Source organism: Bombina bombina, chromosome 1, assembly GCF_027579735.1.
Source record: "Bombina bombina isolate aBomBom1 chromosome 1, aBomBom1.pri, whole genome shotgun sequence".
Taxonomy (NCBI): Eukaryota; Metazoa; Chordata; class Amphibia; order Anura; family Bombinatoridae; genus Bombina; species Bombina bombina.
In genome coordinates, this window is record NC_069499.1 from 561,594,064 (window position 1) to 561,614,481 (window position 20,418).

Here is a 20,418-nt window from a genome sequence, read left to right on the forward strand (position 1 = left end):
CCAGAGACTATGTCCTGAACAACAAATTAGAAGAGAAAATTTGCTATCCATACACACCTATAGCTCTCCTACACTGTGAACTTAAAGAGTGGCCAGTTAATATTAGAGCACTTAAAATGTTCTCAAATCCCCTGAGGGCCTGGAAGAAAATAGGAAAGATCTTTGATTTTAACTGCCAGATATCTCAATATTTACCGTTAATAGGTAATCCTAAATTTCAGGCAGGCATAGACTCAGCGGTGTTTAAACATTGGCACGCATCAGGATTAAACAGACTTATACAATTCGTGGATCAAGAGAGAAAATGTATTATAGCATTTGATGAACTTAAAACTAACTTTAATCTTTCAAACAAGGATTTCTTTGCCTATCTACAGGTAAGGCACTACATCACAGATACTATGAGACCAATTAACTGGCGGTGTGACCTGGGTAGGCTGGAGCTCTGGCTGACGCTGGTAAGGAACGGGTTAATGTCAATTACCCCATGCTACCATCTACTGGGGGAAGGCAAAGGGGAACATCTCCTTGGAAAGTTAACCCAAGCTTGGAGCTTGGTCCTGCCACAAGAGCACATTGACAGCCAATTCATAAAAACCTCTATTTGTAGAGTATCTCAGGCCACAATCTCAGCCACCTGGAGAGAGGCTCATCTAAAACTTTTACATAAATATTATTATACCCCTGAGAAAGCATTTAAGTTCAAGAATCTAAATTTTGATAAATGCCCTAAGTGTTACATGGAGGCCGCAGACCTGAGACACATGATCTGGGATTGTCCATTGATTAGACAATGCTGGTATAAAGTTGAATTCTGGGCAAGAACGTCACTTAAAATCTCCCCTCTGGGTCTTTCACTGGTTCAGGTTATATTCTGTTTAAATAATCCAGAAGAACATAGCCCCAATGGAAAGTTAATTACCATAATTATTTTGGCAGTTAGGTATTTAATCTTCAAGAAGTGGAAGTCAAGAAATTTACCAACAGTACCAGAGATTAAAAATTTTCTTAAAAAGCAATGCATTATAGAGCAGCGAGACACCAATATTGATAAGGAATCGGATATTCAGTCCTTCTTTAATAAGTGGGCACCATTTATTAAATCCCTTACACCGCCAGAAATTGATCAAGTAATATTTCCTTTTCAAAACTCAGAACTCGTACTTTTGGGATTATGGTAAAAGCAAGATACATTATCTTTTCTCTTTCTCCTGGTACGATACAGGAGAATCCTTTTGTTTTTTTTATTTTTATATATTTATAAATATATATATATATATATTTTTTTATTTTTTTTTTTTATTTTTTTTTTTTTTTTCCCCTCGCAAGACTAACCTTGAACACGTTGATATTACTATCACCTGAGATAGCTTAGGATCTTATCTACAAGACATGACCTTCAATGTAAATCTCCAGGGATGACGATATATGCTCAGAGGAGGGGGGGGTGGGGGGAGAGGGAAAGATTGCTCCTGGCTTTGTTCCTGGCCATAGTTGTGATATTGATATTGACGGTTCTGTTGGGGGGAGGGGAGGGAGGGGAAAAAAAAAATGGGGATAAAATATACTCCAACAGAGAAATTATAAGCATTTAGGAATGACAGAATGGAATTTAATTCATAGTATTTTTATTTTATTTCTTTTTTTTATTTTTTCTTTATTTCTTTTGCTTGCTGATGTATCTTTGACTGTTTATTCTTTGTTTTGGAAATTATCGAAAAGGTATAAATCTGTTGGAGTTTAATAAAGATGATTAAAAAAAAAAATCGGATGTTTATTTCATGTTTTTTTGATATTTCAGTAAAAAAAGTGTGCTTTTTTATTATTTAAAGAGATAGTAACGTTTTTGTCAAAAATAATTTTTATTGCATTATAGTTCTGTTTAAGTCTGTTAAACATGTCTGAGTCTTCAGATAGCCTATGTTCTGTATGTCCAAAGGCCAAGGTGGTTCCCCCATTAAATTTATGTGTGAAGTGTGCCATAGCGTCCAAACAGCTTAAGGACAGTACAATCACACTTAAAAATATAGCCCAAGATGATTCTTTAGCTGAAGGTAGTGAAAATAGCTTGCTTTCCTCTCCTTCTGTGTCAACACCAGCTATGCCCGTGCAGGCGATGCCCAGTACATCTAGCGCACCAATTGCGATTACTATGCAACAGTTAGCAGCAGTAATGGATAATTCTATCGCAGCATTTTTATCCAAACTGCCAGCTTTCCTAGGAAGCATGATTGCTCAGTTTTAAATACAGAAAATGAGCAAGTAGACGCAGAGGATAATTTATCTGTAGTGCCCTCACATCAATCTGACTTGGCGGTGAGGGAGGGCCTGTCTGAGGGAGAAATTTCTGACACAGGAAAAGTTTCTCAGCAGGCAGAGCCTGATATCATAGCATTTAAATTTAAGCTAGAACACCTCCGCGCTCTACTTAAGGAGGTCCTGGCTACTCTTGATGATTGTGACCCTTTGGTGGTCCCAGAAAAATTGTGTAAAATGGATAAATTCTTAGAGGTCCCAGTACACACTGATGCGTTTCCGATACCTAAGAGGGTGGCGGATATAGTGAATAAGGAGTGGGAGAAACCAGGTGTACCTTTTGTTCCCCCTCCTATATTTAAGAATATGTTCCCCATTGTTGACCCCAGAAGGGACGCGTGGCAGACGGTCCCTAAGGTAGAGGGGGCAGTTTCAAAGCTAGCTAAGCGCACAACTATACCAATAAAAGACAGTGGCGCTTTCAAAGATCCTATGGATAAAAAATTAGGTTTATTTAAGAATATTTTTGTTCAACAAGGTTTTCTTCTTCAACCAATTTCTTGCATTATTCCTGTAACCACTGCAGCTGCTTTTTGGTTTGAGGAATTAGAAAACTCGCTCCAGAAGGAGACTTCTTAGGATGAAGTCATGGATAGAATTCACGCCCTGAAGTTGGCTAATTCTTTCATTACAGATGCCACTTTTCAGTTAGCTAAATTAGCGGCAAAAAATTCTGGTTTCGCAATAGTGGTGCGTAGAGCGCTTTGACTAAAATCGTGGTCGGCGGATGTGTCATCCAAAACAAAATTGTTTAATATTCCTTTCAAGGTAAGACCCAATTCGGGCCAGAGTTGAAAGAAATTATTTCAGATATCACTGGGGGAAAAGGCCATGCCCTTCCACAGGATAGACCTTTCAAAGTTAAAAATAAGTCCAATTTTCGTTCCTTTCGCAATTTCAGGAACGGACCGGCTTCTACCTCTACAGCCACTAGGCAAGAGGGTAACGCACCCCAGCCCAAACCAGCATGGAAACCATTGCAAGGCTGGAACAAGGGTAAACAGGCCAAAAAACCTGCTGCTGCTACCAAGACAGCATGAAGGGGTAGCCCCCGATCCGGGACCGGATCTAGTAGGGGGCAGATTTTCTCTCTTTGCTCAGGCCTGGGCAAGAGATGTTCCGGACCCCTGGGCACTAGAAATTGTCTCTCAGGGGTATCTTCTAGAATTCAAGGACCTTCCTCCAAGGGGAAGGTTCCACTTGTCTCGCTTATCTTTAGACCAGATAGAGAGACAGGCATTCTTACATTGTGTAGAGTACCTTTTAAAAATGGGAGTGATAAACCCAGTTCCAACAGCAGAACAAGGACTGGGATTTTACTCAAACCTGTTTGTAGTTCCCAAAAAGGAAGGAACTTTCAGGCCAATTCTGGATTTAAAGATCCTAGACCAATTACTCCATCATTCCAAATGGAAACCATTCGGATTACCAGTTCGTGGCTCTTCCCTTCGGATTGGCCACTGCTCCAAGAATTTTCACAAAGGTGTTAGGATCCCTTCTAGCGGTGCTAAGGCCAAGGGGCATTGCAGTAGCACCTTGACTAGACGACATTTAATACAGGCGTCGTCTTTTCACAAAGCAAGGGCTCATACGGACATTGTTCTAGCCTTTCTAAGGTCTCACGGGTGGAAGGTGAACATAGAAAAAAGTTCTCTGTCCCCGTTCACAAGGGTTCCCTTCCTGGGAACAATAATAGACTCGGTAGAAATGAAAATCTTTCTGACAGAGGTCAGGAAACTAAAACTTTTGAACACTTGTCGAGTTCTTCAATCCATTCCTCAACCCTCCATAGCTCAGTGCATGGAGGTAACAGGACTAATGGTTGCGGCAATGGACGTGGTTCCTTTTGCTCGAATTCATTTAAGACCATTGCAACTGTGCATGCTCAAACAATGAAATGGAGATTATGCAGATTTTTCTCCCCAGATTCAGATGGACCAGCAAACCAGAGACTCACTCCTCTGGTGGTTGTCTCAGGATCACCTGTCTCAGGGAATGAGTTTCCGAAGACCGGAGTGGATCATTGTCACGACCGACGCCAGCCTCTTAGGCTGGGGCGCGGTCTGGAAGTCCCTGAAGGTTCAGGGTCTATGGTCTCGGGAAGAATTTCTTCTCCCGATAAACATTTTGGAATTGAGAGCGATATTCAATGCGCTCCAGGCATGGCCTCAACTAGCGGAGGCCAAATTCATCAGTTTTCAGTCAGACAACTTGACGACTGTTGCGTACATCAATCATCAGGGGGGAACAAAGAGTTCCCTGGCAATGAGGGAGGTATCCAAGATCATCAAATGGGCAGAGGATCACTCCTGCCATCTATCAGTAATTCACATCCCAGGAGTGGACAACTGGGAAGCGGATTATCTGAGTCTTCAGACTTTCCATCCGGGGGAGTGGGAACTCCACCCGGAGGTTTTTTGCTCAGCTGACCCAGCTATGGGGCATTACAGATCTGGATCTGATGGCGTCACGTCAGAACTTCAAAGTTACACGTTACGGGTCCAGGTCCAGGGATCCCAAGGCGACATTGGTAGATACCTTAGTAGCGCCTTGGTCGTTCAATTTAGCTTATGTCTTTCCACCGTTTCCCCTTCTCCCCCGGCTAGTAGCCAGTATCAAGCAGGAGAAGGCTTCAGTAATTCTAATAGCTCCTGCGTGACCACGCAGGACTTGGTATGCAGACCTGGTGAATATGTCATCGGTTCCACCATGGAAGCTGCCTTTGAGGCAGGACCTTCTAATTCAAGGTAGATTCGAACATCCAAACCTAGTTTCTCTGCAACTGACTGCTTGGAGATTGAACGCTTGATTCTAGCTAAACGTGGGGTTTCGGAATCAGTTATAGATACTCTGATCCAGGCTAGAAAGCCTGTCACCAGGAAAATTTACCATAAGATATGGCGGAAATATCTTGCTGGTGCGAATCCAAGGGTTACTCATGGAGTAAGATTAGAATTCCAAGGATACTATCTTTTCTCCAAGAAGGATTGGAGAAAGGTCTGTCAGCTAGTTCTTTTAAGGGACAGATATCTGCTCTGTCTGTTTGGTTACACAAGCGTCTGGCAGCCATGCCAGATATTCAGGGTTTGTACAGGCTTTAGTCAGAATCAAGCCTGTCTACAGACCTGTGGCTCCTCCATGGAGTCTAAATTTAGTTCTTTCAGTTCTTCAAGAGGTTCCGTTTGAACCTCTACATTCCATAGATATTAAGTTACTATCTTGGAAAGTTTTGTTTTTTTGTAGCTATTTCTTCTGCTAGAAGAGTTTCTGAATTGTCTGCTTTGCAGTGTAATTCACCCTATCTGGTGTTTCATACAGATAAGGTCGTTTTACGTACCAAACCTGGTTTTCTTCCAAAAGTGGTTTCCAATAAGAATATCAAGCAGGAAATAGTTGTTCCTTCTCTGTGTCCTAATCCAGTTTCTAACAAGGAACGTCTGTTACACCATCTTGATGGGGTTCGTGCTTTAAAGTTTTATCTAAAAGCAACTAAAGGCTTCAGACAAACATCGTCCTTGTTTGTCGTCTATTCTGGCAAGAGGAGAAGTCAAAAGGCGACTGCGACCTCTCTGTCTTTCTGGCTGAAAAGCATCATCCGGTTGGCTTATGAGACTGCTGGAAGGCAGCCTCCTGAATGAATTACAGCTCACTCTACTAGAGCTGTGGCTTCCACATGGGCTTCCAAGAATGAGGCTTCTGTTGAACAGATTTGTAAGGCAGCGACTTGGTCTTCACTGCATGCGTTTGCCAAATTTTACAAATTCATTACTTTTGCTTCTTCGGAGGCTATTTTTGGGAAAAAGGCTTTGCAAGCCGTGGTGCCTTACGTTTAGGTTACCTGACTTGTTCCCTCCCTTCATCCGTGTCCTAAAGCTTTGGTATTGGTTCCCACAAGTAAGGATGAAGCCGTGGACCGGATACACCAATGTAGGAGAAAACAGAATTTATGTTTACCTGATAAATTTCTTTCTCCTACGGTGTATCCGGTCCACGGCCCGCCCTGGCATTTTGGTCAGGTTTAAATTTATTTTTTGTAAACTACAGTCACCACTGCACCTTATGGTTCTCCTTTTTCTCCTAACCGTCGGTCGAATGACTGGGGGGGCGGAGCCTGAGGGGAGCTATATGGACAGCTCTGCTGTGTGCTCTCTTTGCCACTTCCTGTAGGGGAAGAGAATATCCCACAAGTAAGGATGAAGCCGTGGACCGGATACACCGTAGGAGAAAGAAATTTATCAGGTAAACATAAATTCTGTTTTTTAGACTGAGCATTTTATTAGTAATTAGGACATTGTATCTGTATTTTTTCCCACAATGTGTTCCCATCTATCTGTTTTACCAGCTGGGGTGTATCAAATAGTTTATAAATTGCTCCTTTACCTTGATTTTGTGACTTTCAATAGCTGCTTTTGCCTGTTGAAACCACCACCTATACTGAAAATATGAATAATTTAATTTTCTCTAAAGAAAAGCTCTATACACAAGAGGCAACAAGCAGCAATCAATTTCACAGTGGGGAGTAGAAGATAGATGATACAATTTTCCTTTTAAATTACTCCATTTAAGTATTACTTGTTGTATATAGAAAGAAAGATAAGGAGGCATTAAAGGGCCAGTAAACATAGAAAATAATGTTATATAATTCTGCACATAGTACAGAATTATATAACATTATATTAGTGCTAGCTTTATAGAACCTAATATTGCCGGGAGCGAGCTGCACTGAGTGTAATCGCGCAATCGGGTCGGGCTGTGAGTGACTAGACAGCTGGCCAGATGCGCTCAGTGAAAAAAACAGACCCGCTCAGTAGAGTACAGAGAGTGGGTCTGGAAAATACTCTTTATTAATAAAACTTTACCGGCAATATTAGGTTCTATAAAGCTAGCACTGATATAATGTTATATAATTCTGCACTATGTGCAGAATTATATAACATTATTTTCTATGTTTACTGGCCCTTTAATGTATAGAGAGATAGACAGGGCCAGAATGGGATACATTTTTTAGACCAGCCCTATTTTCTCTAGAATTCATATGCCCTGTTTTTTTTTCAAGGATTACTAGGGTACTCCATTCCTTAATATGTTTTTAGGAATAAGTTTTATTAGTTTGAAACTAAAGAAATAAAAAAATGTTGTTGTATAGGCACCCTATAACCCAATTCCATGACTCCCTTTCACAGTGTGAAAATGATTATCCAGTGTAATCTGAAAACACTCAAAACAGTGTGTCACTCTTTCTCAGAGTGTGACATGACTAGACACTAGAAACCATTAAAATGAAGGCTACTAAATGATACATGGTCTAGGAAATTAAACTTACAAGGAAACATTTTGTAACCTTAATACGTGTTGGAGATAGATAAAATAGATAAGATTAGGAGGTCTGCTATTTCTGCGTGCTCAGCCCATTTGTATGAGCATGTTGTTGAGAACAATGGATTGGGGCTTCAATAAGCAAAAGCAGCTATTTCATATCTTAAAATAAACATAAAGGTATAATATACTCTGCAGATACAATAACAAATCACTTGGAACGCATTAAGGGGAAATAAATTTTATAGTACAATGTGCCTTAAATTAAAATAAATTAGGGAACATATCTGAGCAGCCATCATTGTTTCCCTAAATGCTAAAATGTAAAGAAACAAACAAGAAGTTTACAAAAACACCAAAAACAAACAAAAATAATTCACCTTTGTCTAACGTCCTGTTGGGAAAATAATAATAAAAAAAAAAGACAGGAAAATCAAAGCAGGCTCAGATTTTGTTAGAGGTTGAATCAGAAGCATAAACTCATTTGGGAGCTGGGTGATTATAGAAAGCAAATACAAAATTCCTCATATACATTGCCATTTAAAAAATAATATAAATGATACAGGGCTTTGGTTATAACTATGTGAAAGTCACAAAAAAACCTTTCATGAATCAGATAAAACATGAAATTCCAAGAGACTTTTCAATTTACTTGCAGGTAATTGGTCACACACGTCTCTTCTCATTGGCTCACCAGATGTTCCCATCTGGGTCCCAGTAATGCATTGTTGTTCTGGAGCTAACATTAACTTTGTGTTTAACCTCTTTGCAGCAGTAATATGCAAATAACAATAATAAAATGTTCTAACATTAGAACTTTATGTTTTGGCACTTTAAATGAAATATTTTTTATTACCCACACTCCCCCAACCGGAACATCAGGGAAAATACATACATTGTGTCACATGAATACATCAAATAGTGAAATACATTTGGGAAATAACAAAAAGAGTTATCACTTTGGATTATCTCTTGCTTCAAAAAAGTCCTCTTATTGCTGAGATTCCCCATTGTCCATTCACGTGAACTCCCAAGTATCATCCAGGAGACTATCACAATATATGGATCGTGAAATTAAACCGGAGCATTCTCTATAGACTCCTTCAAAACTTCTGGAGGGAGTGATCGATTTTAGTCAATAATCCCCTGAACATTTTCTTTATATCTTCAACAATATGACCTTTTCAATAGGGGACAATCAATTGCAGGGGGTAATAATTCTAACTACTACTAGTCTCAGTAACAACTTTATAATATCAAAAAGGAACCAAACTAAAAAACAAAAAAAACAAAGGATGTGAGAAAAAGAAAATATGTTTTGGCACTTTAAAGGCACAGTGTACTTACTCAAAAATGTTCTTCCCTTTAAGGTGTTCCCAATGATCAATTTTAGCTACTGAAGTGTATTAAATTATTTACAAATACCCCCTTTACCTTTATTGTCTCATTTCAAATAGCTGATATTGTCTGTTGTATCTCTACCTATACTGAACATTTTTGTACTTAAAGGGAACCACAACACCTGCTTGACATGTTCTAAACTAACTTTTTCTAATTGTGCAGAATAAACTAACAATTCTGTATGTAGTATTTTTTATCTTACTGCATTCTGTTGTAGATAAAAACTTTATCAATTAAACAATGATCTGCAGCATAGGGCCTGCATGTATGCTGCCATATTGTAAAGTCCGTTCCACAACAGTTGGTCACATGATGCACAAGGCACCTGCTGTTGCTAAGAGAAAGCAGAGTGAGCCCTGCAGTGTCTGAGAAGAATGGCTTTAGGCACTGTTATGTTTATAAATAGCACAAGTAGGGAAGGAGGGGGGAGGAGAGGGGGAGAGGGAGGCACAGCGGGAAGAATGGCTCCGGAGAACATATGTAATGTAGATGAATGCAAATGTTACAATTTTATATGCAGTGTGAGTTTGCTTTCTTTATTCCTCCTGTGCCTTCCTCTCCTCCCCCCTCACACTTCCTTCTCTGCCCGTGCTATTTATAAACATAACAGTGCCTAAAGCCGTTCTTCTTAGACACTTCCTTAGCTTAGCAGGTGCCGTGTACATCACGTGACTCACTGTTGCGGAATGTACGTTACAATATGGCAGCATACATAGCAGGTCCTATACTGCAGATCAACTTATAAATGTTAAAGCTTTTATATACAACAGAATGTGGTAAGATGAAGACTACATACAGAATTGAAGTCAGTTTATTTTGCATAATCAGAAAAATTTAGTTTAAAACATTTCGAACAGGTATTGTGGTTCCCTTTAAGTACAAAAAAAACTATGTTAAAAAAAGGATTTACATGAAATAATGCTCCTAATGTGACAGAGACGTACTAAAATGTTCATTTTGCATTGTTTTATATATATATATATATATATTCTATTCCAGTGTCTGTATCTGTTGAATTCCAACACAGACCCACCTCATTCTACTTAAAGGGACAGTCTACCATAGAATTGTTATTGTTTTAAAAGATAATCCTTTATTACCCATTCCCCAGTTTTGCATAACCAACACAGATATATTAATGTACTTTTTTCCTCTGTGATTACCTTGTATCTAGGAACCTTCTTCCACCCCCTGATCACATGACTGTGACTGTTTATTATCTATTGTCTTAAATTTAGCATTGTTTTGTGCTAAATCTTAAATAACCCCCTGTGCCTGAACACAGTGTTATCTATATGGCCCACGTGTACTTTCTGTCTCTTTGTGTTGAAAAGAGATTTAAAAAGCATGTGATAAGAGGCAGCCCTCAAAGGCTTAGAAATTAGCACATGAGGCTACCTATGTTTAGATTAAACTAAGAATACCAAGAGAAAAAAGCAGATTTGAGGATAAAAGTAAATTGGAAGGTTGATTAAAATTAAAAGTCCTATCTGAATAATGAAAGTTTAATTTATACTAGACTGTCCCTTTAATGAGGTACTGATTAGGTGTTCTCCTGAACCAAAATTTAATTTAATAAAGGTCATCTCTATCCTCTTGCAATAGGTTAGATCAAATGGCAAAAACAGTGCTAGTAGTACCTCAAAAGTATTTGGAATCAAATAATTTATTAGGCATGTCAAAAAGAGTTAAAAAGAAAAGTTTTGAGTGAGCTAAAGTAGGGTTCAATTCTGGCTTTACTGGCAGAGGGATACAGAGACCATTAAGTTGCTTCCATCCTTAAAATATCAAACACAGAGGTTCATAAGAACAAAGTCAAGAAGCACATAGTTGTGACAACAAAGCTACAGGCCGGCAAAGGACAAAAAGGTCTCTCCACTGCCAGAGATGATCGCCAATTCATTCAAATGTCACTCAGCAACTGTAGGATGACATCAAGTGGCCTACAAAAAGAATGCAGCATTTGACTGGTAGATAAAGCTTTATCAGAGGCTATGGCAGCTGCACCTGAGTGGCATTGACCCAGAATTTAAAAAGGAGCAGGCTTCTTCCTCATACCACAAGTCTGGACTGGCTAAATAAGTTTTAGAAAATAATTTTTAAGCACATTGACAGTTGAAATGACTAGGAATATAAATTGTAGAAACAAAACCTGCCTAAAGATGAATTGCTGGCAACTTGTGAACCCCCCAAACGTTTGCATAATATTCTATACACACCAACACGTGCCTGGTACATCAGTTTGCAATAAACATTACTGATACCACTGAGAAGAAACACCTCCACTTAAAATTGACTTAGGGGCATATTTATCAAGCTCCGGCAAAAAATATTTTCTAAAACTTATTTAGTCAGTCCATGCTTGTGGTATGAGGAAGAAGCCTGCTCCTTTTAAAATCTGGGCCAATGCCACTCAGGTGCAGCTGCCATAGCCTCTGATAAAGCTTTTTCTACCAGTCAAATGCTGCCCCTCACCCCCGCGGTATCCTGGTAGGCCAATCCGGCCTTGATTGTAATGTAGAATTTCCCATTTATCTGCTGCAATATATTATAATTATTTATAAATAGCTCTTTACATTTATTTTGTCCGGTTGAATTATCTGGAGTTTTCTGTTGAAACCTCCACCTATGCTGAAAACATGAATATTGTTGTGTTCTCTATAGAAAAGCTACGTAAACAAGAGACAGCAACCGTAATCATCCTTTATGTGGGTGTGGGAGAGATAGGTGCTAAAATGTTAATCTTCAATACCTTTCTATAAGTATTGGCATTTATGTATACAGAATTTGAAAAGATAAGAAGGCTTTTGTGCATAAAGAAAAATCAATCTTTCATGATTCAGATAGAGCATGCAAATTTAAACAGTTTTACAGTTTACTTCTAATATCGAATTCACCTCGTTCTATTGGTATAAAGTGTTTAAAAAAGCATACCTAGGTAGGTTCAGGAGCAGCAATGCACTACTGGGAGATAGATGCTGATTGGTGGCTGCACATATACAACTGTTGTCATTATCTTACCAAATGTTTTTTAGTTAGCTACAAGTAGTGCATTGCTGCTCCTTCAGCAAAGGATAGAAAGAGAATGAAGCACATTTGAAAACAGAAGTAAACTGTAAAGTTGTTTAATATTGTATGCTCTACATCAATTATGAAAGATTGATTTTAAATTTACTGTCCCTTTAAGGGGAAACCAATTATAAGTAAAGTGTCCATTTAAGTACCATAGTTGTTCTTTGCTTATATATAGAAAGTTATAGGTTGGAGTAGCCTTAAAAGTACTGAAAATTTTCCTGTGGAAGTCTATCGCCTAGATTTAGAGTTTGGCGGTAGCCGTCAAAACCAGCGTTAGAGGCTCCTAACGCTGGTTTTTACCGCCCGCTGGTATTTGGAGTCAGGAAAGGGTCTAACGCTCATTTTCCAGCCGCGACTTTTCCATACCGCAGATCCCCTTACGTCAATTGCGTATCCTATCTTTTCAATGGGATCTTTCTAACGCCGGTATTTAGAGTCGTGGCTGAAGTGAGCGTTAGAAATCTAACGACAAAACTCCAGCCACAGCAAAAAGCCAGGAGTTAAGAGCTTTCTGGGCTAACGCCGGTTCATAAAGCTCTTAACTACTGTGCTATAAAGTACACTAAAACCCATAAACTACCTATGTACCCCTAAACCGAGGCCCCCCCCACATCGCCGCCACTCTATTAAATTTTTTTAACCCCTAATCTGCCGACCGCACACCGCAGCCACCTACGTTATCCCTATGTACCCCTAATCTGCTGCCCCTAATACCGCCGACCCCTATATTATATTTATTAACCCCTAATCTGCCGCCCCCAACGTCGCCTCCACATACCTACACTTATTAACACCTCTACTATAATAAATGTATTAACCCCTAATCCGCCTCACTCCCGCCTCAATAACCCTATAATATATAGTATTAACCCCTAATCTTCCCTCCCTAACATCGCCGACACCTAACTTCAAGCATTAACCCCTAATCTGCCGACCGGACCTCAACGCTACTCTAATACATTTTTAAACCCCTAAAGCTAATTCTAACCCTAACCCTAACACCCCCCTAAATTAAATATAATTTAAATCTAACTAAATAAATTAACTCTTATTAAATAAATTATTCCTATTTAAAGCTAAATACTTACCTGTAAAATAAACCCTAATATAGCTACAATATAAATTATAATTATATTGTAGCGATTTATTTTACAGGCAACTTTGTAATTATTTTAACCAGGTACAATAGCTATTAAATAGTTAATAACTATTTAATAGCTACCTAGTTAAAATAATTACAAAATTACCTGTAAAATAAATCCTAACCTAAGTTACAATTAAACCTAACACTACACTATCAATAAATTAATTAAATTAAATACCTACAATTATCTACAATTAAACCTAACACTACACTATCAATAAATTAATTAAATACAATACCTACAAATAAATACAATTAAATAAACTAACTAAAGTACAAAAAATAAAAAAGAACTAAGTTACAAAAAATAAAAAAATATTTACAAACATTAGAAAAATATCACAACAATTTTAAACTAATTACACCTACTCTAAGCCCCCTAATAAAATAACAAAGACCCCCAAAATAAAAAAATGCCCTACCCTATTCTAAAATTAAAATAGAAAACTCTTTTACATTACCAGCCCTTAAAAGGGCCCTTTGCGGGGCATGCCCCAAAGAATTCAGCTCTTTTGCCTGTAAAAAAAAACATACAATACCCCCCCCCCCAACATTACAACCCACCACCCAGGGGCTTAGTGTTAGGTTTATTTAAGGGGGGTTTGGGTTAGATTAGGGGTATGTGGGTGGTGGGTTGTAATGTTGGGGGGGGGGGGGATTGTATGTTTTTTTTTTACAGGCAAAAGAGCTGAATTCTTTGGGGCATGCCCCGCAAAGGGCCCTTTTCAGGGCTGGTAAGGTATAAGAGCTTTTCTATTTTAATTTTAGAATAGGGTAGGGCATTTTTTTTATTTTGGGGGTCTTTGTTATTTTATTAGGGGGCTTAGAATAGGTGTAATTAGTTTAAAATTGTTGTGATATTTTTCTAATGTTTGTAAATATTTTTTTATTTTTTGTAACAGTTCTTTTTTATTTTTTGTACTTTAGTTAGTTTATTTCATTGTATTTATTTGTAGGTATTGTATTTAATTAATTTATTGATAGTGTAGTGTTAGGTTTAATTGTAGATAATTGTAGGTATTTAATTTAATTTATTGATAGTGTAGTGTTAGGTTTAATTGTAACTTAGGTTAGGATTTATTTTACAGGTAATTTTGTAATTATTTTAACTAGGTAGCTATTAAATAGTTATTAACTATTTAATAGCTATTGTACCTGGTTAAAATAATTACAAAGTTGCATGTAAAATAAATATTAATCCTAAAATAGCTACAATATAATTATAATTTATATTGTAGCTATATTAGGGTTTATTTTACAGGTAAGTATTTAGCTTTAAATAGGAATAATTTATTTAATAAGAGTTAATTAATTTCATTAGATTTAAATTATATTTAAGTTAGGGGGGTGTTAGTGTTAGGGTTAGACTTAGCTTTAGGGGTTAATACATTTATTATAGTAGCGGTGAGGTCCGCTCGGCAGATTAGGGGTTAATTATTGTAGGTAGGTGGCGGCGACATTATGGCGGCAGATTAGGGGTTAATAAATATAATATAGGGGTCGGCGGTGTTAGGGGCAGCAGATTAGAGGTACATAGGTATAATGTAGGTTGCGGCGGTGTACGGAGCGGCAGATTAGGGGTTAAAAAAAATATGCAGGTGTCAGCGATAGCGGGGGCGGCAGATTAGGGGTTAATAAGTGTAATGCTAGGGCTGTTTAGACTCGGGGTACATGTTAGAGTATTAGGTGCAGACTTAGGAAGTGTTTCCCCATAGGAAACAATGGGGCTGCGTTAGGAGCTTAACGCTGCTTTTTTGCAGGTGTTTGGCTTTTTTTTCAGCTCAAACTGCCCCATTGTTTCCTATGGGGGAATCGTGCACAAGCACGTTTTTTAAGCTGGCCGCGTCCGTAAGCACCGCTGGTGTTGAGAGTTGCAGTGGCGGTAAATTATGCTCTACGCTCCCTTTTTGGAGCCTAACGCACTGAAAACGCAGCCATTCTGTGAACTCTAAATACCAGCGGTATTTAAAAGGTGCGGCCAAAAAAAAGCACGCGTCGCTAACACACCCCTTCTAATGCAAAACTTCAAATCTAGGCCTATGTGTTTAATGTCCACAAAGACGTGAATTCCCACTCGGGAGCCGCAAGCACAACTGCTCCCAAATTGAACTCAGCCGGTGATTGGCGGAGCGGTGCTTCTTTCATTAACTGCTGAATAGCTCATAGGCTGTTTCCTGCTCTGAATGAACAGTTCTTTGCAGCTCCTGAGCAGGGCTTTAGCTATATGTTTAACCCATTTTACAGGGGTTAAACACATACAGTTCCACAGCAATGATTTACACTTTTTTTTTTTTTACTGTGTTAAATGTTGAAAAAAAACACCAGATCAAGACTCTTACACGGCCAGCCCAATCTCCAGGCCTGAACCCCACTGAAAACCTCTGGAATGGGATCAAGAGGAAGATAGATGGTTACAAGCCATCAAATAAAGCCGAGCTGCTTAGCTCTATTTGCGACAGGGGGGCACATAAAGTGATAATTTTGCAGTGGTCTCTAAATATTTATATATATATATATATATATATATATAGATACAGTTTAAACCCTGCATTGATAGCAAGTAATTGGAAACACATTAAGGGGAAACCAATTTCACAGTACACTGCCATTTAATTACCCAATAAGGAAGCTATTGTCCCCAGGTTTCTGCTTTGTGCCTCTAATTAATAAATTAAATTGCTGTGCTTTATTTTTTATTTATTTTTTATTTAAATTATATACACCCTAATGATAACTCTCCAATCCTTTATCATTCTCATTTGTTTTGTTCTTGTGAAATTAGAGCTGTAAGTAAACCAAAGATGTTTAAGTAACAGAGAGACAGACATTTTTGAGCTGCAAAAGGCAGGAATTAGAAAAGGGCTCAACAAATCTATACATTAGAAATGGTCAGCCTATAGCCAATAATAACTCACCTAGAATAGCAAGCACTGTGTTATCTTTTAGCACTTCCATGGATCCTGAGCATACAAAGTATATGGCTTGTAGGGCATCTCCTTGCCGTATCAGATACTCTCCAGGGGCACAGAAAGAGGTCTTGATACTTAGCGAAAGGGAGCGCAGGCACCCGCGACTGGCAGATTCAAAGATTGGCAGCTGGAGTATCTCTTTGTTAAGGTGCATGGCTATATCAGCTCGCAGTTCATCAGGGAAATCACGGAGAAGCTACAGTAGTAAAGGAAACAAGAGGGAAAGTTATCCATGTACCAATAAGTAAATTATGTTTCCAAACCTAATTTGTGCCAGTGATAAATGTGTGCTAGTAAAAAATACAAATAGTCTGTGACTATGTCTGCACAACACTTGGATTTTTTTCATTGCCCTCTATAGCTATGATGCAGACCTGCTATAGAAATGGAATTAAAGAAAAACACAAAAACATTTCATTGTGCAGTATGATGATTAGGTTGTTTGTGGCTCATTAAATGTAAGTAAGAGACACACGCCTATTCATGAATGTGCATTCACTAGCTCCTTTAAGAATCAGTTGTTGTGACACTCTACTTGACTTTTCTATTGATTAAAAAGATAGATTCCACCTTTACTACCCATTCCCTAGCTTTGCACAACCAATATTGTTATATTAATATATTTATAAACTCTAAGGGATCGATTTATGAAGCAGCGGATGCAGCTTCCAAACCACTCCGCTTCAGGTCCACCTGAAGCAGAAGTTAAGAAGCAGCGGTCATAAGATGCGGCGGACAGTAATCAGCTCAATCAGATACGATCAGGTTAATTGACACCCCATGCTAGCGGCCGATTGTGCAGGGGATGGCATTGCACAAGCATGACTAAATAGGCCCCTAAACCTCTAAATCGCTGCCTGTTTCTAAGCCCCTGCAGGCAGCCTCTTATTTCAGTGCATTTTTATAGCTTTTCACAGAAAGGCAGTGTTAGGTTACGTGTGCCATATATATAACATTGTGCTCACTCCCGTGGAGTTATGCAGGAACCAGCACTAATTGGCTAAATTGCAAGTTTATAAAAAACAAACAAACACTGAGATAAGGGGACAGTCTGCAGAGGCTTAAATACAAGGTAATCACAGAGGTAAAAAGTATATTAATATAACAGTGTTGGCCATGCAAAACCGAGGCATGGGTAATATAGGGATTATCTATCTTTTTTAAAAATAAAAAAAATTCAAGTAGACTGTCCCTTTAAGTTTTTACTTTGCTTTGTCAGAGGAGTTTGCAATGTAACATCAAAAGGTTTACATAAAACTTTCAGTCATATTTTGGGTCATAGTTATTTTCAAGTTTTATTTTATCCTGACCATTATAAATACTGAAATGATTATTGAGAAATTATTTATTTGTAGCATGGTCAAAACTAATGTATGGCTTTTTTGTCTGCTTCCCCCTGCCAAGCAAACAAACAAAAGAATAATTTTGTTTAAGAAAAAAACATCCCAAGTTTAAAACACAAATGTGTACACGTTTAAAATGACAACTATACTTGTTAACAATACATTTAACTTACTGTGTTATTGTATAAAGTACAATATTGGGTTTAACGTACTAAGTAGCGAAAGCTGCTTTGAGCCCTTGCAGGGCATTCCCGCAATATAAGAAGCAGCTGTCTGATGGCCGCTTCTGCATCTTACACTCTTCACCACCTCTGAGGTGGCGGATTGAAATCACCACAAACATGCTCGCTCTGGGTGATTGACATGCTCTTCTCTCGATTGATTGGTCACATGAGAGAAGGGGCGTTTTTTTACACTCAAGTAAGAGTGTAATTATACATCTGGGCAGCGGATGTACAGGGTCCACTGCCTCTGATAGGAATGTGTGGAAAGTGCTGGCGCTAAAAAACTACCCTATAGCCTAGTACAGGATGGTACACTCAAAGAAAACCCCCAAAAGGAAATGGATAGTACAAAGGGTGTGAAGTACTGGCGCTATGCAGCTAGGGACAGTGGAAGAATAGTATAACAGTATCTGTGATATATATATATATATATATATAGGGAAGTGATGGTAATTGATCTATTCAATGTATCAAAAAGATGTGACTAAAGAAAGTAAATTACAATAGTACAGATTTAAATACATAAAATATAAAGCAAATGCTTGTTGATGCGAAGCCGTGTAGACAGGTTCTCAATTGGTGCACTAAATAACTTTTCACTCTTGAGACTAACTATGCTGAGTAAAATTTAACATGACTGGGTGAGCACACGTATAACAAGTTAAGGTAAAAAGTTAGCGTGAGAGTGAAAGCCTGTTGGGTGCTAGCTTCAGGACTTCGGATACTACGCTAACTTCTTTTCCTCATAGACTTCTCTGGGGTGCATTGTTAAAAAAGCCTAACAGTTATCGCATGCATGCTAACTTAATACTGCATTAGACCAACTACACTACTTTACATTCCAATGTTCTTCACATAGAAGAAAATGTTGTTTTTATTTTAAAATATATAATTCTATTGATCTATATTGAATATACAGATATATAGAGAAACATACTGGTAGATTACGAGTCTTGCGTTATGAGCTGTGCGGTGCTACAATGCAGTTTTTTCTCACCGCTCACTTACCTACAGCACTGGTATTATGGGTTTTCCCAAACCCGACGTTAACAGGCAAGAAGTGAGCGTAGAGCAAGATTGTGCTCCATACCGCACTCCAATACCAGCGCTGCTTAAGTCAGCGGTAAGCTGGTTGTACGTGCTCGAAAAAGTCTAACACCTGCCAAAAAGCAGCGTAAAACTCAGTAACGCAGCCCCATTGATTCCTATGGGGAAACCCATTTTATGTTTACACCTAACACCCTAATGTGAACCCTGAGTCTAAACACCCCTAATATTACACTTATTAACCCCTAATCTGCCACCCCCGACATCGCCGACACCTACATTATACTTATTAACCCCTAATCTGTCGGTCCGGACATCGCCGCTACCTACATTATACTTATTAACCCCAAATCTGCTTCCCCCAACATCGCCGACACCTACATTATATTTATTAACCCCTAATCTCCCACCCCCAATGTCGCCGCAACCTACCTACACTTATTAACCCCTAATCTGCCGCCCCCAACATCGCCACCCCCTAACTTAAATATAATTTAAATAAATCTAAATAAAATTCCTGTCATTACCTAAATTATTCCAATTTAAAACTAAATACTTACCTATAAAATAAACCCTAAGATAGCTACAATATAACTAATAGTTGCATTGTAGCTAGCTTAGGGTTTATTTTTATTTTACAGGCAAGTTTGTATTTATTTTAACTAGGAAATATAGTTACTAAATAGTTATTAACTATTTAATAAGTAGCTAGCTAAAATAAATACAAATTTACCTGTAAAATAAAACCTAACCTTAGTTACACTAACACCTAACCTTACACTACAATTAAATAAATTACCTAAATTAAATACAATTAAATAAATTAAATAAAATTAAATTATTAAATTACAACCCCCCCCCCACTAAATTACAGAAAATAAAAAACAAATTACAGATCTTTAAACTAATTACACCTAATCTAATAGCCCTATAAAAATAAAAAGCCCCCCAAAAATAAAAAAAACCCTAGCCTAAACTAAACTACCAATAGCCCTTAAAAGGGTCTTTTGTGGGGCATTGCCCCAAAGAAATCAGCTCTTTTACCTATAAAAAAAAATACAAACACCCCCCAACAGTAAAACCCACCACTCACACAACCAACCTCCCAAATAAAAGGGCATTTAGCTCTATTGCTGCCCAAAGCCCTAACCTAAAAAATAAACCCACCCAATACACCCTTAAAAAATCCTAACACTAACCCCCGAAGATTCACTTACCGGGAGAAGTCTTCATCCAAGCGGCAAGATGTCCTCAACGAAGCCGGCAGAAGTGGTCCTCCAGACGGGCAGAAGTGGTCCTCCAGACAGCAGAAGTGGTCCTCCAGATGGGCAGAAGTCTTCATCCAGACGGCATCTTCTATCTTCATCCTTCCGATGCGGAGCGGCTCCATCTTCAAGACATCCGGCGCGGAGCATCCTCTTCAAACGACGACTTCTTCGGAATGAATATCTCTTTAAGTGACGTCGTCCAAGATGGCGTCCCTTAGATTCTGATTGGCTGATAGAATTCTATTAACTATTTAATAACTACCTAACTAAAATAAATACAAATTTACCTGTAAAATAAAACCTAACCTAAGTTAC

The 20,418-nt window shown here is 38.4% G+C and overlaps 1 protein-coding gene across 1 annotated transcript in view; it reads right to left on the reverse strand.

The window, feature by feature from the left end:
• LOC128645634 (potassium voltage-gated channel subfamily H member 8-like) overlaps nucleotides 1-20,418 on the reverse strand; it is a 1,117,245-nt gene that overhangs the window by 202,799 nt on the left and 894,028 nt on the right. The window contains exon 10 of the mRNA XM_053698756.1: nucleotides 16,168-16,417. Coding sequence (XP_053554731.1) covers nucleotides 16,168-16,417 — 250 coding nt within the window. The remainder of the gene's footprint in view (nucleotides 1-16,167; nucleotides 16,418-20,418) is intronic.